Below are 23,785 nucleotides of genomic sequence, written 5' to 3'. Positions count from 1 at the left end.
GCGAGTTTCAGCAGTCTGAGGGTAGGGAACGGCAGGCTGAGAGGGGCAAAGGTGAGCTGGAAAAGTACGAGGACGCTTGCGGCCAGCTCTCCCATTCGCACGGCTTTAATGGGGGAGATGTTCAACTGTATTGCTCCCGGCCAATTAACCAAAGGTCAAAACAGCGGGGAGCACCAGCCCCAGCGCTCCTGACCTCCTCCAATTCTAATAAAAGCAACATGGCGGACGCGGCTTATTTCCCCTATTCCGGCTCATTCCGCCGCCTTCTTAACAGACCGGGAATTAAAAGAAAAAGAAAGAAAAGCGGTCAGGAGACACCACATTGTCATGCAGCGGGACCCAGGAGACATAATGAGGGTCGCCACAAACCATTCCCCCGTCCCGTTCGGAGCGCGCTCGCGCAAAGCCACACCCTCTTATGCTTCCCCCCCCTCCACTATTAAGAGCCTCTCCGGCTCCGCCTCCCTTCCATTCTCTCCTTTCTCAACCCGATACGGCGAACAATACATGAGTTGCTTCTCCTCCTTCCGTGCGGAGTTATAGGAAGGAAAGAACCGCCGTCCTCCCTCCCCCGCCAGCCCGCAACCTCACCCGAGCCTAACCCTCCACGCGCCTCCATTCGGATCGGAGGCGCGCGCCTTAGCGCCAGTGTGGCAGCTGTGATTGCCGGAGCTCCTCCCCTCGAAAGGGGCGGGGCGGCCTGTCCGGCGGGCTCTCGGCGGCGGCCTCGGCGCCGCCCCTTCACCTCCCCTCCCCCTCCCCTTCGTAACTTGGCTGCTTTTTATCAGGCGAGTCTCGCGGTGGAGAGTTTATCGGCGCTGGCGCTGCAGCGTGGGAAGCGCGGGGCGCGAAAGGACAGGAGGCAGTGCCAGCAAGGGGGTTGCCCCGCCGGCTGGTCCGGCCGGCCGGCCAGTTGGTCGGTCGGTGGCGGCGGCGGACGATGCTCCGGCTGGTGTCGCTGAAGTTGGGGCGGCTATACCGCTACGTGAAGCTGGCGGTGCTGGGTATCCTGGCGGCGGCGCTGGCCCTCAACTCGCCTTCGTTGCTGGCCTCTCTGCAACGCAACGAGCTGGCCGAGCGGCGCTTCTTGCAGCTGAACAAGTGCCCGGCCTGCTGGGGCACCAGCTGGTGCCGCAAGTTCCTGAACGGGCAGCTGCGCCTGGAGAGCTGGGGCCGCCTGCGCCTCCTCGACTTCCTCAACGTCAAGAACGTGTACTTCGCTCGGTATGGGGAGCCCCGCGAAGGCAGCCGGCGGGTCGTGCTCAAGCGCTTGGGCTCCGCGCGGGAGCTCGCCGACATCGATGCCAAGATCTGCCGGCGCGCCACCGGCAGGGGACGCTGCGACTTGCTCCAGGCCCTGCACGCCACCGAGTTCGCCAGCATCAACGGCGACGTCCGACTTCTAACTCCCGACGTCGTGGAAGGTTGGTCGGACCTGGTGCACTGCCCCTCGCAGCGTCTCCTCGACCGCCTGGTCCGTCGCTACGCCGAGACCAAGGACTCGGGCAGTTTTCTCCTCCGCAACCTGAAGGAGTCGGAGCGCATGCAGCTGCTCATTACGCTTGCCTTCAATCCGGAGCCTCTCGTGCTTCAGGTAAGGGGCCGCCGCTGCTGGGTCTTCTTCCCCCTTGGCCCTGACGGGGACCTCGCGTACCCCCACCTCCCGTCGCCTTCCCAGGTCGCTGAATTGCACGTCAGCTAATGCTTGTGTGAAAACGACCGCAAAAGGATGGCCGAGTAGGGATTTAAAGGTTCAGCGTAAACCTGGTTTTGAGACAGACCAACATGCGGTCTCCTAGGGATTTTCCCTCCATCTGTAGGTGAAGCCCTAGTTTCCCTGCCTCATAATTCCGAAGATCAGAAACAATTTTAGCTATAGTAGGAGCAGTATCAGTATATCTTCGGTATCTTCTAATATCTTGAAGGCTTACCCATCCATTGCTTGTATAAGCCTTCTCAGATTTGGTAGGGTGCCTCAAGGTTTTAAAAGTACAGTATGGGTTTTCTGTTTGCCATCCTCCTCCTGGGATAGAATAGCAAATTTGACACTCATTGCTGTGCAGGAGCTGATTTTAGGACTTCTTAAATGTGTATGTTTAGAATTGGTACAATCCTCATATGCCAGGTGTTTTAATGAAAATTGATCTCATTTTTTACATATTTGAAGTGCCCCTTGAATTCAGGTATTAAATGGCATTTCTTTTGAATGTAGAAATGCCCCCAAAAGCCTTAAATCACAACTGAAACTGTTTTGCATTCATTAGTTATTTGTGCATTGAGATATTGAGTGTCTGGCTTTTAATATTTTTTCAGAACATAAAATAGAATAGACAACAGTAGATTGTGAATATACTAAGCAACTTGTTTTCAGACAATGTAGCCAAAATATTTAAATGACTCAATATGTCCCAAATAGTGTATTGAATGCTAATATAATCAGTTAAATCAATATTATTTCAACGTCAGTAAGAAAACGTATGTATTATAGAGTGGTAAAATATAATTCCTTCTCTGAGATTCCATTACAGCATAATCTGGATATAATTGTATTTTCATTATTTACCATGTATTGAAATATATCTTTATCTTCTTGGGTATATCTCTTTGTTTATAACTTCCTTTTTGGTAAATTTCCATTTCTTTCCAGCAATTATTATTGCTTGAAACTTGTTTCATGTAATAAGCTTATGGGGACAGCCAAAAAAATGAAAAGTGTTCTCCTGTTTTAGTAATGTTAACATAGCATTCAGTCAGTTAATCATGATTGTTAGACATTAAGTATTAAGTATCCAGGCATCAAATTCAGTAATTCCAATTACATTTCAGAACAGTGCTATCAGAACAGTGCTATACAGAATAGTAAAAATTATGGCAGTATCTAGAAATATGACTTATTTGACACAGTGTATTCATTATTTTAGTTATTCACTTGTTAAGAATATGTTCTATGTCATCAGAAATAGTTAACATATGGAGGGTAGAAACAGACTGGAATTATATAGGTGGTCATTGAACAAAATACGTTTTATTTTGCACATATCTGCATAAGTATAATGCAATAATTAAATTTTTCTCATTGTACAATTTTATACATCTTTCATACAATAGTTCATAAAAGGCAATATGTTTGTGAAATAAATGGTTATGTCACTTTCAGTTACTGCAATGGTTGACAAAAAAGGGATGGTTGACAACATAATGGTCTACTGAAACAGTTTGTGCTCTGCTGAGCACTTAGTAACGATATGTAACTGTATATTTCTAACTATTTTAAAGGATGTCATTAACTTAAGTGTTCTTCTCTCCCAAACATAGCTGATAAGACTTCTATTGTGACTTTTCTTGCAGATTCCCTTTCATATTAACTTTTTATGCTTTTGTATGTGCAAAAGTTCTGCATAGTTAAAATTCTTGAATTAAAAGCTTGATAACTATTCAGTTATGATCTAATCTTTAAAAATATAATCATTGTAAATAGATTAACAGAAATAATTTGCAAGAATCATTAAAGAAGTTGGTTCTGCATAAAAACAATACTTTAGATGCTGAAAGAATTAACACATACTTCACAATACAGGCTTATTGTTTGATTAACTGAGGTAGTAAGGCAGAGTTAGTGTACATGAGTTTATTTTGGAGGATATAGAACATAAAACTTGGTTAGGTTAGACCTAATATTTTTTCTTGTTTCCTGTTTTGAAACAATTTGTTAAAAGGGATTTAAATACATTCAAGATACCTCTATATAATATAGATACATAATTATCTGTCCATAACTCTACCATTTAAACCTTTGCATTGCTTAAGAACCTCTACTGGAATTTATTTAAATATGTTTCTTTTTAAAAAGTCTAAAAGATTTCACATTAACAAAAAATTGATTTGAAAGAACAAGGTAAGTATTTTATGTATCCTTTAGTATACATGAGGATTTGTTATTTTTGTATGTTACATATGTTTATATTATTACAGTTGCCTATAATCCAGGTATCAGGACTGCTATGTCATTTTCATGTTAGCAATGTGCCTTAATCAGAATATTTCTGGCCAGTGATGGATAATACCACATGTATCCAAAATGCACATTTTTGTATCTTCATCCAGTTAGCTTATGTAATCATGATACATTATCATTGTGAATATTGACTAAGGGGTTAAAGAGACCTTATAATCAAGTAGTTGGACATTAGCCAAATTCATCTTAAGAAATACTTTGAAAGTAAATACTATAATACAGTTACATGAAGATTTAATAGTTTATTGGTACTTAAGAAGAAATGTCAGTAGACTGCATTTGCTCCCAGAGTCAAAACTAAACAATAATTTAGAATTGTATAAATGGCTAACAGTTTGTGATTTTGTTACTTGATAAAGCATCCTAAGTTAATATAATTGGAAGTAGGATACTACTCTTAGTGGATCTTTGACTGATTCTTCATAATATACTTAGGTTTCAGTAATCCAATCAGGTTGTGCAATGCACAATTATACATTTGTGCATGAATTCACAATAGATGGGTTTGTTTTCTTTAAAAAGCGTTGCTTTATATTTAGTGATAAAAATTAATTTTTAGAAATGTTTTGCAAATTAATGGGACAAATTTGCTTGATAGTTCTGTGAAAGAGATTTATAATTTATAAGTACTCAGTACATTTTTTGGAACACGTTACAGCTAAAAATGAAAGAATATATGGAACAAACTGCAGTTATATAAAGTTGCAAGCATTGGTCTAAAATTCTGGTGAATTATGCAAAAAAGTTACATGTGCTCATTATATGAATTTTTATCTGCATCTTTTGTTAAAATTATTTTAACAGCTATTTAAGTGCACAACTAAAAAGAAAAAAATAGATACACAAAGTTATTTCAATGAAGATTTTTTCAGAATTATAAATTAATACTACATATATTGTAACTTTTCTTAGTATGAAATGTATAGTACTGCAAACAAAAGTAATGAATATGACAGAAATCTCCAGAATAATTGAAATTTCTATCAAATTTAAGAGGTGAATCCTTATAATGAAATAAGCATGATATAATTTGTATATTAGCTTGTTTTTAATTGCAAGTGATTTTTTTAAATATAATTTTATTAAAAACACAAAGAAGATACAATAATAGAAACTAATAAAGTAAGAAAAAGAAAAAAATCAAAGAGCTAAAAGTGCAAAAGCAAAAAAACTACACAGTAGTTTATGGTTTTCTGTACAGCAGTTCTATGTACAATTATAAATTTAATCTCTTGCTCTGTTACAGCATAACTCATATTTCTATAATATATCATATTTAATGATTAAATCCATTAATCAAGTTCACTTTTTTCCACACAAAAAAATCTATAAGGGATTTCCTGTCTGAAATAAACACAAGTATTTCTGCTTTAATCAAAGAAGTCACCTTGGCCATTTCTGTAATTTCCATCTTCATTGTGGATAGTACTGATTCTTTGAATCTTTGTGCATATATTATCTCACTCTGGTTATCGTGTATAGAATAAAATGACATGACATTTTCTCAACTGTTTACTAATCCCCCCCAAAAAGAATCCTACTTTAATAGTATATTAATCTTTAAAATTCTCTGAATTAATGTACCGGTATGTATTGGATCAAAAACTTTCTGGCTTTTTTACAAGTCCATCAAACATGGTAAAATGTTCTTTTTGTTGGTCACATGCCCACTTTATTATATATTATTTTACTTCTGTTTCAAATTTCAATAAAAGTTCATATGTTTTAACAATATGTCATCTTTTCTACAGTTTTATTTCAAATTCAGTCTTATAGTATTCAAACCATAAATTCTTTTATCTACTTTAAATCTTAATATACATAAGAAAAACATTGGCAATCTTATCAGTCTGCAGCCAGTTCTTCTGTTGTTTTTATCTTATATTCCCCTTGACAAAATTCTAGTTTCTTAGGATATTTTAGCCATTTGCATTTGCTTATTATTTCTTGTCAGTAAAATGCTGCTTGTTCTGAGACTCAGAAAGGTGTTTTTAATATAACTTGGGTTATATCTTTTTATATTAATATTTCATGTCAGATTTATTGATTTTTTAAAATTTACATTAACCTTAACTGTATTGTACTATAGGCATCCATGCCACCCAAACTTCTAACTTCAAAAGTCTTTTATTTCTCACAGTATCTACTCCTTTATCTAAGTCAAATAACAAGTTGATAAATACAAATCCAAATCGGGTAAACCCAATACTTCCCTTCTCATATTGTAACACCTTGTATTTAACTCTTGTGTTTTCTTCCTGCCACTACTTAAATAATACATCAGTTGTTAAAAACAGCTATTGTATGAAACAAACAAACACATTCTAGGCAATACACTAATTTTAATTCTTCCCAGCAAAGACAACTTAGTTTCTCCTATCTTATTTTTTTTAATTTCATTCCATGCCCTTACATAATTATTTTTTAAAAATATTTTTATTAAGAATTATAAATGAAAAGAAGAAAAATCAATTACAGAATACAAAAATACAAACAGAAAAAATAAAGGAAAAAAGGAAGTGTGAAAAAGGGGGGGAAAAGGAAGACGAGAAGTAACTTTCTTCAAGTTTAGTAGCTTATCATTATCTCTAAAGAAATGTGATTGAGAGGTAAAGGTATTTAAAAGTTTGCACTAAAGATTTCTGTTTCATTTTCATTATTTCCTCGCTTTAATATCCAGCCTTCAAAGTTTCCTTAACATTAAAAAAAACCCAAAACAATCTCCATTTTCCTATGAGAAAATTATTAACTTTTCAATATCTATATGCTAAGCATAAGTTTGCTGCATACTAAAAAAATCATGTTTTTAAACTGTTGTTTTTTTTAAAAAATTACACCCTTTTAAGAACACAGAAGGTGACACAATATATACAGTCAGACCTTCTTGGTCTGAAGGGTCTTAATCTCTCATACACACACACACACACACACACACACACACACACACACACACAAACACACACACACACAGAGAGAGAGAGAGAGAGAGAGAGAGAGAGAGAGAGAGAGAGAGAAAAGGGTCCATTGAGTTTTTGCTTGATGTAATCCTGACTCCCAGCAGCTTCACTCATAGGTTGACAATAAAAATGGCAGTTTCCTCAGTTTATGCAGAAGGAGTAACTATCCAGAGTCATGAGGATAATCTCAACAATCACTCCTTGTTCTGAATCTGGAGAGATTACACTATCTTGGATTCAGCATCCAATGGTGATTTCTCTCACAAAAGCTGTCTTGCTATCCAGTAAAAGTCAGCAAAGATGTATGCTCACCATGAAGCTTACGGGAAGTAATTACTGAATCTTGCTGGCTTTCACTGGATTTACACAAGTACTTTAAAATAATATACAAGTTCATATTTGTCATAATGATACCCAAGTATTTTATCTTCTCAATCTTAAAATTCATTTTATTCATCAATTCTTGTATTTTCATTTTCATTGACATTTTTGACAACTGTTTGTTAATATTCAACCCTACTAACACATCAAATTCTTTTAATTCATTCATTAACTTAATTTTTGTTAATTTACCTACTCAATTTCCTTTAAGGAATCCTCTGTAATCTACACCAGGTTACTGCAATAGTTCCTATGAGTTTCTGTTTTAAGCTGGTTTAAAAAAATCTGATGTAGGTTTGATAATACAACTATGATCAGACTATAAGAATATTAATAGTAGATTAAGGTAAAGGTAAAGGTTCCCCTGCACATGCGTGCTAGTCATTTCCAACTCTAGGGGCTGGTGCTCATCTCCATTTCAAAGCCGAAGAGCCAGCGCTTGTCCAAGGACGTCTCCGTGGTCATGTGGCCAGCATGACTAGACGCCAAAGGCGCACGGAACGCTGTTACCTTCCCACCGTAGTGGTGCCTATTTTTCTACTTGCATTTTTATGTGCTTTCGAACTGCTAGGTTGGCAGAAGCTGGGACGAGTAACAGGCGCTCACTCTGTTACGCGTCACTCGGGATTTGACCCGCCAAACTGCCGACCTTCTGATCGACAAGCTCAGCGTCCTAACCCACTGAGCCACCGCGTCCCTATTGCTAGTTGCCAAATACCCAAAATTTTGATCATGTGAAAATGAAGATGCTGCAATGATTATGTGAAAAACAGTCATAAGTCACTTTTTTCAGTGCCATTGTCGAACACTAAACAAATGGTTGTAAGTCAAGGACTACCATTGCTTCCTTCCTAGGACTGAAAAAGAGTGAGTGATTCAAGATCACCTGCCTTATGCCTAAGGCAGGACTAGAACTTACAGTCTTCCAGTTTCTATCCTAGGGCCTTGATCACCTCACAAAACTGGCTCAGCTGGTATTTATGCACATTTATATCATTTTTATGAGTGCCACCTATTAAATGTCTCTGTAGATTTATTTCTCAAGAATGCAACATAGATCTGGAAGATGTGAACTACGAGTATATGCATTATAAGTTATAAAACCAGTGTAATATATAAGAATAAGATCTTTACAACTTCAATGGATTTATTTAACCTTGATTTTGAACAGCAAGCAGAAAATTGGATTTTTTTTTCATTTTAAACTGAAGAGCATTTACAGGTATCTGCTTAAGGACAGTAACTGGGACTGGAATTTGTGTGCTGAGCAATGTGTGTGCATAGTGTGGCATCATCTGACATCATTTATTAATGTGCAATCTCAATGGTGTAAATACTTTGCTTTTTGTCTGCATCTCCTATGTCCTAAATTCAAATCTGAAATTAGACCATATATAAATAGATGCCACTTAGAACATTAATTCACAAATACTAGTGCATAATGTTTTTAGTGTATCTGCCATATACCAATTAAACTTTGGTAATTCTTTTCTTCATTTGTGATATATTGTTGCACTAGAAATACTAGTAGTACTATTTTTTTCCTCATCAGTTTTGTGAGTGTCTGTGTCTGCTTGCCACATACTGTATTTGCTGTTAATGGCAAATAGATTAGAATTTACTAGTGAAAAGGAAACATTGAGCTTCTCAAAGTTTAAATGCATATATGTTGTTATTTGTTGGAAAGGATACTACCTTCTCACTATATAGTAAAATAATAGAAGCAATCTATCAGTAGAAAATATTTCAGCAACACTTATTTCTATCATTCTTTCTTGTGCTGAATAGAACATTTAAGTTAAAATAGGGATGAGAAAGTGAGATATGCAATTCTTACGTAAGAACTGAACTATTAAATTCCTGCTCCTTGTGGCTATTAGTCCATTAATGTATGATTTCCCCTTAGTACAGCTTGACACGATTGTACTGATGACTTAATGTTAGCAATATACAAAACACAGTATGCTGGAAGAATTCTGGCATGCCCGGTTTCTCCAGTAGATTGCTATTCCAGGTGTGGCTTGTTTAATGGAATAGAATCTTTCTTTTTAGAAGATTACTTTTAAAAGATTGCCAGCCCACCTTGGAACAGCCAGGTCATTATGGCCCAATAGACAAATTAACCCTCCAGATTTCCTGGAGTGTCCCAATTATGGGGATGTGGTATGTTTTGCATTTAACATACAATATAATTGCTTCAATCAATATAAAAATTGTTTGCCACTGCTTAAATCTGGAATAACTTTTAACTTTCCATACCTTATATTCCTGGTGGTCTCCCATAAAAACATTAACTGATCTGACCCTGCTGAATATTTTGAGATCAGCCAAGGCAGACTGAATGTTGCCACCTAGCCAGGCTGTTTTATCAGAACAATGTTTTTCAACCTTGACAACTTGAACATGTGTGGATTTCAGCTCCCAGAATCTGCAGTCAGCATGGGCAATTCTGAGAGCTGAACTCTTCAAGTTGCCAAAGTTGATAAACACTAAAAGAGAAATTTCATTTTCTATTTCAGCCTCAAGGTTTATGATTGAATTGTCTGCAGTCCATTAGTATCTGTTAATTATAGTTATTTTATTTGCTTCTTGGAATTCTATTCATATTCAGAAGTAAAATCGAATGTCCATGTCTCTCTGTGGTGATGCATGATTGTTTATATTGCTATTTATAAAAGTTTGGGAACGTAGTATGTAATTACTGAAGACCCTGAATATTCTTGGATAGTTGTTCTTAATTTTAATTATGGCAGTCCCTAGTTCTATTCCGGCAAACTGCTCTTTGGATCTGTTTATTGCTGTGATTTGCTGTATTGAATGCAAAGTGCCAGGTATATGTATTATCTGCTGGTAATTGCATCTATCTGATACAGTCTAATTTACAAGTAATTGTACTTTATATTCTTTCACAGTTAACCCTAAAACAGTTGCAGCTATTTCATAATAGTTCCTTTGATGGCTTTAGACCTCCTGTCATGTATGAAACACCTTACCTTTCAGGATAATTCAGGAAAGTTCTGAATATTTGTTTTCTGTGTGCTTTTATAAATTATTCTTATTGGGCTGTGAAACCAAAAATTTATTTGTATGAATTGGCTTTAGCTGTAATTGGCTTTTAGTATTTTACTTCCCTTAATATTTTTATTGTCAGTTCTTAATGATTCAACATTGTTTCAAAATTGTCTTATTCTTAAAAATAGCCTATAAACATCTAAATTATATTGCATTATACAGATATTGGATTAGTTGTAAATTGACAGGTAGATCATTATATAATACTATATTACAATACTCAGTCACATAAATGAAATCAATCCTGGAATAAAGATTCACCTAGGTAACTATAATTTAAAAGTCACAATAATATCTGAAAAAGAAAAGCAGTGCCAATAATTTAGGGACTTCCTGACTCTATGAGAGAACCTGGGGAATCAAGCTTAAAAGAATATAATATAGAGGACTTCCGGGTGGCGCTTCAGCGGCGTGGACGGTCGGGATCTACCGCCAGCCTTCTGATTTCATTAGAGCCGCGGAGCAGCCGACGATTAGCTCTTCTGCAGCTTAAAAACCCTTCCCCTAGAGCCCCAGAATGTTTATTCTGGGGCTTGAAGGGTGAGAGCTCCCCCGAAGCCTGGAAAATACTCTGGATCGGAGGACTTTTCTGCCTTTAAGCAGAACAAGACGCTGAATCCACTCCTGCTGGATTTGTTTGTTATCTTGAGTAATTGATGCAGGCGGAGCGGATGCGGGAGCAATATAAACAGCAAGTATAAGACTTTAACTCTGGAACTTCAACTTTTTTCCTGTTTCAACGATCGTTTTAAAAAAGAAAGGGAAGATGGCACCTGAGTGATTCTTTGTAACAAGAATTGAAAGCATCTGGCTGGTGTTTTTTTTCCCCTCAAAGTGAAAGTGATTGTTTGGATATTGAGGAGGAATATGCAAAGTGCATTCTCAGAACTTTAAGATTTTGTTAAAGTTTGAAGCTGTTTAAAAGTGATTATAAGACTGGGATATTTAACAGTTAAACTACAATAGCAAGTGGGGTGGAAAAGTGAAAGTGTGCAACGAAAGTTAATTAGGCATTAAAATGGCTTCCAAACCGCCTAGAATTCCTGTTTATAAAAGTCTGGGGGCATTGCCTGTTCAGCAATCTGGAATTCAATCTTTGATGTTACTTGCCGCAGCTGTTGCACCTGCACTGACTTTAAAAGACTTACAAGATGCTTTAAAAGATGCTTTAAAACTCCAGTCTGAAAAAATATCTGAGCAGGTGGCAGAACTTATTGAAGAAAAAAATAAGGAAATAAGGGAGGATATTTTGATGGCATTTCAGGGGCTCTCAGGTTGTATTGAGAGTCTGGATGAACGTGTGGAAGAAGTGAAACAAAATAATCTGATGCTGGAAGCTAAAATGTGTGGAGAATAAAATGGAAAAAATTGATGATGAAGTGGTGATGATACAATATAGAGACATGGAGTTTGCCCTGAGGATAAGAGGTTTAAAAGAGAATCCACAGGAAATTCTGGAGGAGATGTTGGTGGATGCTCTGGTGCCTATTTTGGGAATTCAACCGGAAGATTTTTTTGTGGAGATAAAGTATTCCGTGTTAATTCTTGGATTGCTAGGCAAAGGAAACTGCCAAGAGATGTGGTTGTGTATTTTACAAAGAGAAAGATCAGAAATGAGATCATTCAAGCTTTTTACAATAATAGATTTAAAGTGGCTAATCAAGAGGTTTTGATTCTGAAAGAGATTCCCCCAAGAATTTTGAGAAAAAGGAAAGATTTTGTTTTTCTGGCAGATGAATTAAAAAAACAACAGCTTCAGTTCAGATGGGAGATACCAATGGGGATTGTGGTGAATTATGCTGGAGTAAGATATCGTCTTAATACAGTCCTGAAGGCACGTGATTTTTATTCTAATGTATTGAAAGCAGGTTCTTATTAAAAAGCTTTTGTTGAATTTTATTCTAAATTATATGCTAGGGATATAAAGCAAGGTTTAGATATGGATAGTTACTTACAGGATGTGAATATCCCAATACTTACACAAGAGCAACGGGAAGGGATGAATCAATTGATAACTGCTGAATAAATTATTTTAGCAATTAAACAATTAAAAGTGGGTGAGGCACCCGGTACAGATGGCTTATCAGCTATTTATTATAAAAATTTACAATCAGAAATGGTGGAGCCTTTAAAAGAATTATTTAGAACAATTCAGTTTGGAGGAGAAGTGCCTCCATCGTGGAAAACAGCATTTATAACTTTGATTCCGAAGGAAGATCAAGATCTTTTCCAACTTAAAAATTATAGGCCTATATCGCTTTTAAATAATGATTATAAAATATTTGCAAAGATTTTAGCAAATAGATTAATGAAGGTTATGCAGCAAATGATTCATAGTGATCAAACAGGATTTATAAGTGGTAGACAAATGAAAAATAATGTGAAACATATTGTAAATTTATTAGAATTTTTGGAAAGAAATAATCGAGTCCCCGCAGCGCTGATTTTTTTGGATGCCGAAAAGGCCTTTGATCAATTGAATTGGTGATTTTTATTCAAAGTTTTGGAGAAGATGGAGTTTGGTGATAAGTTTTTACAATCTATTAGGGTAATATATCAAAAACAAACAGCTCAAATAATAATTAATGGTAGTTTAACAGAAGCTTGTAAAATTGAAAAAGGTCCGCTGTCGCCATTATTATTTGTTTTAACATTGTAAATATTGTTGATCAAGATACGTGATTCAGAGAAAATAAAGGGAATTAAAATTAAAGATCAAGATTATAGATTGAAAGTGTTTGCGGATGACTTGGTAATTACATTAAGTCAACCAACTCAATCGGTTACAGATTTAATGGAAATAATTTTACAATACGGACAAGTTTCTGGATTTAAGGTAAATAGGCAAAAAACTAAAATATTGGTTAAAAATATGACCAAAGAACAAAAGGAAGTTTTAGGAAAACTAACGGGATTTGAAATAGTTAAGAAGATCAAATACTTGGGGGTACAGGGAGTGCAGAATTATTAGGCAAATGAGTACTTTGACCACATCATCCTCTTTATGCATGTTGTCTTACTCCAAGCTGTATAGGCTCGAAAGCCTACTACCAATTAAGCATATTAGGTGATGTGCATCTCTGTAATGAGAAGGGGTGTGGTCTAATGACATCAACACCCTGTATCAGGTGTGCATAATTATTAGGCAACTTCCTTTCCTTTGGCAAAATGGGTCAAAAGAAGGACTTGACAGGCTCAGAAAAGTCAAAAATAGTGAGATATCTTGCAGAGGGATGCAGCACTCTTAAAATTGCAAAGCTTCTGAAGCGTGATCATCGAACAATCAAGCGTTTCATTCAAAATAGTCAACAGGGTCGCAAGAAGCGTGTGGAGAAACCAAGGCGCAAAATAACTGCCCATGAACTGAGAAAAGTCAAGCGTGCAGCTGCCAAGATGCCACTTGCCACCAGTTTGGCCATATTTCAGAGCTGCAACATCACTGGAGTGCCCAAAAGCACAAGGTGTGCAATACTCAGAGACATGGCCAAGGTAAGAAAGGCTGAAAGACGACCACCACTGAACAAGACACACAAGCTGAAACGTCAAGACTGGGCCAAGAAATATCTCAAGACTGATTTTTCTAAGGTTTTATGGACTGATGAAATGAGAGTGAGTCTTGATGGGCCAGATGGATGGGCCCGTGGCTGGATTGGTAAAGGGCAGAGAGCTCCAGTCTGACTCAGACGCCAGCAAGGTGGAGGTGGAGTACTGGTTTGGGCTGGTATCATCAAAGATGAGCTTGTGTGCCCTTTTCGGGTTGAGGATGGAGTCAAGCTCAACTCCCAGTCCTACTGCCAGTTTCTGGAAGACACCTTCTTCAAGCAGTGGTACAGGAAGAAGTCTGCATCCTTCAAGAAAAACATGATTTTCATGCAGGACAATGCTCCATCACACGCGTCCAAGTACTCCACAGCGTGGCTGGCAAGAAAGGGTATAAAAGAAGGAAATCTAATGACATGGCCTCCTTGTTCACCTGATCTGAACCCCATTGAGAACCTGTGGTCCATCATCAAATGTGAGATTTACAAGGAGGGAAAACAGTACACCTCTCTGAACAGTGTCTGGGAGGCTGTGGTTGCTGCTGCACGCAATGTTGATGGTGAACAGATCAAAACACTGACAGAATCCATGGATGGCAGGCTTTTGAGTGTCCTTGCAAAGAAAGGTGGCTATATTGGTCACTGATTTGTTTTTGTTATGTTTTTGAATGTCAGAAATGTATATTTGTGAATGTTGAGATGTTATATTGGTTTCACTGGTAAAAATAAATAATTGAAATGGGTATATATTTGTTTTTTGTTAAGTTGCCTAATAATTATGCACAGTAATAGTCACCTGCACACACAGATATCCCCCTAAAATAGCTATAACTAAAAACAAACTAAAAACTACTTCCAAAAATATTCAGCTTTGATATTAATGAGTTTTTTGGGTTCATTGAGAACATGGTTGTTGTTCAATAATAAAATTAATCCTCAAAAATACAACTTGCCTAATAATTCTGCACTCCCTGTATATCTTTCAGCTTCAAATGCGAAATTATATAAAAATAATTATGAATTGTTATGGTCAAAAATACAAAAAGAATTAGATAGTTGGAAAAAATTACAATTGTCCTTATTGGGAAGAATTGCAGCTGTGAAATTATTCTTGTTTCAAATGATACCTATACTTAAAAAAGACTCAAATTTGGAGGAATGGCAGAGAGGTATTAATAAATTTGTTTGGGCAGGGAAGAGACCGAGAGTTAAACTTAAGATAATGCAAGATGTACGTGAAAGAGGTGGTCTTAAAATGCCCAATTTTAAATTATACTATGAGGCTGCGGCATTATCATCAATTAGTAATTAGTTTAATTTAACACAAGGGAGATTACTGAATATTGAAGGATATGATTTGTTATATGGTTGGCATGCTTATTTATTGTATGACAAAAAAGTGGATAATGTTTTTAAGACACATACAGTATATTAAGATATGCCCTGTTGCGAGTTTGGAAAAAATATAGTTATAAGTTGAATGTTAAAATTCCAATTTGGGCAATACCTAAACATGCGACAGAAAATATAAATGTGGGATTTAAGCATGATGTGATTACATATAAAGAAATTCTTAGATTGGAAAGAAATGTCTGGCAATTAAAGCCATTTAATATTTTAAAAGAAGAAAAGATAGTACAAACTTGGTTTCAGTATGGGCAGTTACAAGCTAGATGGAAACAGGATCAGAAAATTGGTATTTCCATAGTAGATGAAAATTTGGTTAAACAAATTAAAGATCAAAGTCCTGCACATATAAGAAGGATATATAATGCATTGATAGAAATAGATTCAGAAACAGAACTTGTTAAAGATTGTGTGATAAAATGGGCCCAGAATATTCAAGAACCAATAACGATGGATACTTGGGAAACAATCTGGGTCAGAAAGGTAAAATTTACACAGGCACAAAATTTAAGAGAGAATTTTTATAAGATGTTTTATAGATGGCATTTAGATCCTAAGAAATTGGCATGTATGTATTCAAATTATCAGCCTAAATGCTGGAGGTGTGGTTGTGATGATGCAACTTATTATCATATATGGTGGACTTGTAAAAAAGTTAAAGCTTTTTGGATTAAAATTTGGTGGAATATGCAGAAGATATTTAAGAAAAAGATAAAAGTTTTCTCCACAATTATTTTTGCTGGGTATTACTATAGACTGTACTGCTATAGAAACTAAATTGATGTTGTATTTAATAACGGCAACAAGATTTTGGTAGTGCAATATTGGAAGAAGGAGGATTTGCCTACTATAGAAGAATGGACTTTAAAAGTTTCGAACCTGGCAGAAATGGCAAAAAATTCAGCATATTTGAAAGACCATTCCGAACAAAGATGTATCTTGGAATGGAGAAGATGGATTGATTATATTCAGAATAAATATGGGACCAAAAAGTTTCATTTAGCATTTGAATAAGTATTAGATTTTTAAGATTTATTATTATTTTGTTACTTTTAAGGAGAGTTAAGGTTCGACAGGATTTAAAGTGTTATAGTAAGTTAGCATATTATAGTTTAAGATTGTTAGGGTTAATACCCTGTATTACGCTCTGGGAAGTCGGGGGGGGAGGGGGAGGGAGGGGAAATTGGGTGGGGGTGGGGGAGGGGTGGGTCTTATGTTTATAATGTATCTGTAAAACTTTTTAATAATAAAAAAGAATATAATTATGGAAGAAGTGGAAAGTTTAAATTAGTCGGACAGTTCCTCAGCGGGATTTTTGTTTTATTTCTCTGTAAGCTTTAGAAAAAAAAATGAAATACTGTATTTTCTGGCAGTTTCATTTTTCAAGTTATTTATTGAGATTGGATATGGTACATGTAGCTTTTTCATGTGCTTAGTTATTTTAATAAACCTGTGTATTAATCCAGACTTTTCTGGAAGTCTGGGGCCAAATGTAATTTAATTTATCTGTTAGGTTTAATGAGACAGCAATACTATGAATGTTGATTGGCAGTTTTGTCAAAGCCCTGCTGGAAATAAATATTTATTTAGGATATTTATAGGCAGCTTAGTGTGTTATGAGAACTTGTGTTTCACTGAAGAGGAATAAAGTTAAGAAACTCGTATTGTGATCCAGACGTAAAGTTCATAGTTTTACTGTGCTAAATTGCTGGAACTTAAAATATAGTAGTAAAATTAGAGATATTGAAGTATTAGAGTAGATAGGTGATTTTTAATTGAGTTAACAAACATGGACAGATGAAGAATTATGAGATTATGAGAATACATTTTATAATTCTTCCCATTCTGAAAGCTAATAACACTGAAATACAATAAAAACACATTTCAAGCTTCAATTGTAAACAAAATAAATGGAGATTTTATACAAAATGCTGTGTGAAAATGCTTTTAGTATTCAGCCTTAATAATTGGTTCTTCTGATTACAGAGTTTTCCCTCTGATGAAGGATGGCCATTTGCAAAATACCTTGGAGCATGTGGAAGAATGGTAGCTGTGAACTATGTGGGAGAAGAACTATGGAGTTACTACAGCGCCCCTTGGGAAAAACGAGTGGACCTGGCATGGCAATTAATGGAAATAGCAGAACAACTGACAAACAATGGCTTTGAATTTGCACTCTACCTCCTTGATGTCAGCTTTGACAACTTTGCAGTAGGTCCTAAAGATGGAAAAGTCATAATTGTGGATGCTGAAAATGTTTTGGTGGCAGATAAAAAGTTAATCAAACAAAGTAAGTGGGCTTCTATTTTATTCAGTGGCTTTTTAACAATTTAAGCTATGCTTTGATTTTTCTTCCCTTAGCTAAAAATGATTGGTGAATCTGACAGCAACAGATTTTTAAATAATCATTATTTTTATTTTTGCATTTATTTTAAAATAACTTGAATTTCTCATTATTATACAGGGGTTACTTAACAATCATAAACTAAGGATTTTTGCTGTTATGAAATATGTAATAAATGGTTCAGTCCTTGGAAGTAACCAGAGTAAAAAAATATATATGAAGATGTACTGTGGACATACCAATCAATGTGTGTAGCTCTGCTACTTGCTTCTTAGCAATCACTTGTCTGGCAATAAGATGACAAAAAAAATCTCTAGAGTATCACAAATTAGGATAAGCTTTAGATTGGTAGATCCCAAACCATTATATTTTGAGTGGCACCCCAATGTATGTTCTGACTTGCCTATGTACAGTGATTATTGGGTAGTGATAATTACTCTGCCATAGAGGTTTTTTTCTTAAACTTCATAGAAATTATAGTACTTAGTTTAGTAAAAAAAATAACATTGTTCTCCTTGTAGACTTTATATTTACTTTCCTTTTCTTTAAACTGATATGATTATCCCAAACATCCTTAAAATCGTTTGTGCCTTTTTTCAATCTGATAGTAAACATGTTAAAGCAGCTTTAAATGTTGTTTGTAATTATGTACTTTAAATAAAAGTGTCATGATAAGATGCATCATCCTGTGACTGTTTTGTTATAATACTGTTATTTACTATTGTGTTTTTTATGCATTTCACAGATAAACCTGAAAACTGGGATGTATGGTATGAAAGCAAATTTGATGACTGTGATAAGGAAGCTTGTCTTTCTTTCTCAAAGGAGATTTTGTGCACTCGGGTCACTGTGGATCACAATTACTATGCTATTTGTCAGAACCTTTTATCAAGACATGCCACCTGGCATGGCACTTCTGGAGGACTTCTTCATGATCCTCCAACTGATATTGCCAAAGATGGTCGACTTGAGGCCTTGCTGGATGAGTGTGCCAATCCAAAGAAGCGATATGGTAGATTCCAGGCTGCAAAAGAATTACGTGAATATCTTGGACGATTAAGTAATAATGTGAGATAGTTCATAGTGGGTGGACAGTCAGAAACTATATCGTGCTGGGGCAAGGAGACATGGACTAGTGAGTTCTGAACCTGAAACAAGAGCAACCCAAATGAGAAAATAAATTGCATAACACTGTTGCTACAGGAAGGTTGACAAAAGTTACATATCCTACTACAACTTGAACTACTTTTAACTGACAGAGGAAGACTGAAAATATAATTGAATTCACTTTCTCAATCAGATTTCACTGTTTTGTGAGAATGCTACACTTCCTTGGAAAGTCAAGTTATATGGGCCTGTTTTAAAGGCTTTTATTTCTGATGTCATTATCCTGCTCTTATACAACTTACAAAAGAGGCATTTGCGTAGATGCTGATAATCCAAGGTGTCCTTGATTGTTTTTGTAACTACTAGATTTTCATTTTATGTGTGCTTTTTGAGTACAGGATTCCTTTAATTCTGCTGTTGAATTCCTTTTGTTTCATATGTTTGTATGCCTTATTAAAGATATGCTTGTAAAAGCTGTCTTAAATGTTGTGTGAACCTAACCTAGTTATGTTGGAATTGTTTATATTTCTACTACAGGTAATTCTTCACATCTTAGTTAAATAGAAAACTCCATTTCAGTGTATAAACGTATATGTTCATCAGGGAATTGAAATATATAAACTATTTCAATGAAGACAAACAGTTTGAACCTGTCATGCTTACATTGATCCAGCAGAAATAGTGGACAGAAATAGTGTAAAACAGCCATGACTACAGAAAGAATGACTGATTTCCATGGATCAACTTTAAACATGACTAGAACTAAACATCTTTTGTGTTGAAGAAGCACTAGATAAAAGAAAATTAAAAAAAACATTTTGCTACCATAGTAATCATAAACCAAAGAAAATGGTTATGTGTAGTCTCTAATTGCTTAAAATAATGTACTGTAGTGGCACTAGCCTACTGATCAACATTTTAGTCAGTTATCATTCTACTACTAGTTAAAAACTTAGGAACAACATAGAAATGGGAAAATGCCTAGCAGGCTAGCATTTATTCTGTATTAGTCACAATTCTGCTAATTATGGGAACTAATGTTTACAGGACTTAAATTTTGAGGTTTACTATCTAATAGCACCCTTCATTTATATGGTAGAGGGCTTCAATGCATTTTATTTAGTTGCAGTTATTTTTTCTCAGATGATTACTATTTGCCTGAAATTGTTCCCGCAGATCAGGAGTTGAAGAAGAAATTGGATCACTTCTAAAATTAACTTTTAAAAGGTATGATTTTCTTTATTTATAGCAACTGTTATAAAGGTTCTCTTCATTGGAGTGATGAAGTTCTGATCCTGACAAAGACTCCTAAATACAGCAACAATTAATTGACTACAATTATTTTAAGGTGGAATAAAAATAAATTGTATACTAAGGATAATAAGTACAGTACTGAAAAATGTATTTGGACAAGTGGGATATAGCAGTAGGAATGAGCTGAAAACTGCCCAATCCATTTCCAAACTCTTAAAAACATGCAGAATATGTCAAAGGTATATAAAATAAATGGCAAGGCCTATTATTCTTCTGTTTGGCTTGCTTAGTCATATACTATTGCTTCTTTGGAAATTGTGTCTCTACAGTGTTTGTTACTTTCATTTAGTTGTTGAGTTCTCTCCTGGGAAAATTTCTTACTGTGGCAGTTTCTTTTATCTCTAACATTCCTGAATCAGAGCACATCAGGCATGTTAGCATCCTACGGACATAATTTATAGAATTTAGTGGATAATATCCTGTTTATTTAAAAAAGGTAGTTTTGCCTAATTTTCTCTGGATTCTGTTACAATTTATTCTCATAGTATTTCTGTTGTTATAGTTCACACTTGAGCAAAACTGAAATGTGAGATTAAACTCTAGCCTGCTACAAAAAGTCTTGCTTTATTGTAATTTTAATTTAATACCCACACTTCTTAATGGATAAGAACCATTGTTGCTGTAGGCTTTAAACAACAACACTATCAGCTACTGAATTGGTTCAGCTGCCAATGTTTCCTGGGAGTTTAAGGTTGAAATTCATCTTAAAATACTGTGCTGATAAGCAGGATTCTGATGATAAAAGGAGTCCATAATTTTCAGTCTACAGGGAAAACACCTATGTGGAAAGCAATAAGTTTTATTCAATTTGCACCTATCAAGTATTTATTGTACAGGGACAATTTATATTTTTAATCATTGCCCATAAATAATGGTGAAATATTTTTGAATGAGATGTTTGGGGTTTATATGTGCATAAAAATTGTCTTTTGTACTGTAACTGTTTAATTTGGTTATCAAAACTGTTTCTTGTGCCTTTATATTAAGGTTGTTTCTACAATTTCTCTTGAATAATAAAAAATACTTAATTTTTTTTTCTTGGCCTTGCTTAAATGTAATGCACTAGTGGTTCATTTTAATACTGAAGAGGGTTGTTACTCCACCAAGAATGGCAACAAATATAAGTGCTTTTGAAAAGGATAGAACTCATTTGTGGAAAGTAGTATCAGGACTAAAATCCCCAGATTTGGGCAAAACATTTCTTTTAAAAGTAGTTAAAAACATTACTAAGATACTTTTATATGCTTTGTATAGTAGGAAATGCTAATAAGAAATAGGATAGTTTTTTACCTTAATATTGCCAAGAAACATTTAGGATTTATGGATTGAATTTCGACCTTATTACACTCATAAAGAAGTTAGGATTAGAATTTTCCTGATACAGCTGTCGCTTTTATATGACACTCTGAATGAGTGAAACATGAAATGTATATGCTTCTGTCTTCTTTTGGGGAGCTAACCAGAGGAAGGTATACTTCATAGATTTGGAAAGTTTTGGGATATGAACGTAACTGTAGAAAACAAATTGGCTCAACAAACTAGCCATACAGTTGATGGTTGTAAGGCCACTTGCATGTTAAACTATCTGTTCTAGAATATGCATAACAAAAAGTGAGGATTATTGAGAAGTGAAAGTAACTGTTGAAATGGATTTCCTCATGCAGAGAGATGACAGAGCAAAAACCAATAATTTATTTCAGTTTCTGCATCTTCTGCTAAAAAGCAATTGCTGGTAAACTAAATACATTGTAGCTAAATACAGTACTTCCAGAAAAAAAGTTAACTAGTATTTTAGCTGTCCTGTGTTTCGGATCTATACTAATTTTCTATAATTTCAGGTAGATACATTTAATAGTGATTTTGGAGTTTCTGATATTATTTCAGATCTGTTTGTACAAAGATAACTTTTGTGAAACTACCATGGTATTCTCAAAAAGTAGATCAATTCCATGTTTTTAAAAATATTTTTGGTATATTAAATCTCATTAAAAACAAAAATCTTGGCTTCTCCAAATCTGAACTTTTCTTTCTTTCTTTTTTTTTTACATTGAACCACTTTTCTGGAAGTCAGATCAATAAATTGCTACGCCTTGCTTACTGGTTAAGAGTTACTTTCCACCTTTCTAAAAGGGAAACATTTGTCCATAATTGCTGTGTTACATGGCCTAACCTTTTACTTTTATACACACATCCACAAAAATGCATCAAAGCCAAAACCATAATTGAATGTGGGCTGAGCACTGGCACAACAGAAGGAACATTTTAGCATACTACTGTGCAAAGATCTGAAAATAAACTTGTTTGAAAAGTTAGATTATGCTTGTTCTTATGAACCAATAATATGTACTAAAAAAAAGAAGAGATTCCTTGATTAATACTTTCTGGAAAAAATTACAGGGATGAGAAACTGTAGTCCCTATAAATTACTGAACAAAAGTCCCAGTAACCTTAAGTTACTTAATCACTGAAGAATACTAGGACATGAAATTCAGCACTATCTAGAAAGTTATATAACTAGGAACTATAAAAATAATCTCTGATTTTCCAAGGTTAAGCAATTTCTTTTAATCATACCTAGAAAAGAGAATTTTATTTATTTTAATCTGACTCAATTGAATTTCTCTAAAGACAAAAAACAGATGATGCTTCAGTGCAGTGGTACAAATTCCACAGTTCCTTGCTATTTAGTCAAGCTTGTTGGGATTATAGATAGTCCTCAATTTACAACCAATTGTTCAACAATCGTTCAAAGTTATGGACATTACCAAAGCTACTTAAGATTTGTTTTTGAAGTTATGATGATCGCACATACCTCCCCCATGGTCATGTGATTGCATTTTGAGTACTTGGCAACTGACTTGCCTTTATGGCCACTTGTAGCGTCCTGTATGTCATTGTGATTTGCAAAGTTTTTTTGCCAGTTTCCAATATTTACTTCTGATCTCTGGTAAAAAAAAAAGCCTGTTGGAGAAAATGGATTGATTGCTTAACAATTGCTGTATTCATTTAATGATCACCACAAAAATTGTCAAAAACTCAAGTCCGATCATGCAATGCATTGACTTACAACAATAACTTATGACCATAATTCAGGACACAGTTATGATCATAAGTCAAAGACTACCTATAACGGAGATCGATTTAAAACATCTCTCAGGCTTTTCCTAGCATACTGGATTGGAGTCAATTAAATGTTTACAAAAAATATTTAATAAATAACATTTATTATATAAAACGTAAGAATCCAGTAAGACAGAATTCAAGTGACTGCTATAAAGCAAATATGTTATCCGTGATGAGATTTATATGTAGATTCTTGAGCCACTTATAAGCCACAAATAATGGGATGGGCAAGCCTGTTTTCCTTTGCTGCTTATCTTGATAATGTACAGATCCAGGAGGATTTTTTATGATTGTGAGAGAACTGTTTTAAAACATCTTGTGGACCTCAAGTTCCCTAATCTTTCTCTGATGCAATATGATTACGTTTTGGGGTACTGTTTTATTGTGGAAAAGGAAAATAGTGCAGAGATTAAGTAGCTAAATATTTGTCGCGTTACTGATTTAAAGAGATCTATATTTTGCAAAATCTAGAGGCATGACATTTCCTGCTCCTATGGTCAATCCCTATTTTGATGTCTACTTCAGT

The 23,785-nt window shown here is 35.4% G+C and overlaps 1 protein-coding gene across 1 annotated transcript; it reads left to right on the top strand.

The window, feature by feature from the left end:
* Positions 1 to 784: 784 nt before the first annotated feature.
* Positions 785 to 22,256, top strand: DIPK2A (divergent protein kinase domain 2A). Its single transcript, XM_081328712.1, has 3 exons — positions 785 to 1,594; positions 17,358 to 17,661; positions 18,461 to 22,256. Exons 1-3 carry the CDS (start codon positions 941 to 943, stop codon positions 18,790 to 18,792), a joined length of 1,290 nt encoding a protein of 429 aa, XP_081184838.1. The 5' UTR covers positions 785 to 940; the 3' UTR covers positions 18,793 to 22,256.
* Positions 22,257 to 23,785: the final 1,529 nt, after the last annotated feature.

Source organism: Vipera berus (assembly GCF_964194415.1).
Source record: "Vipera berus genome assembly, chromosome: 5".
Taxonomy (NCBI): Eukaryota; Metazoa; Chordata; class Lepidosauria; order Squamata; family Viperidae; genus Vipera; species Vipera berus.
This window is presented reverse-complemented; position numbering and strand designations above follow the sequence as displayed.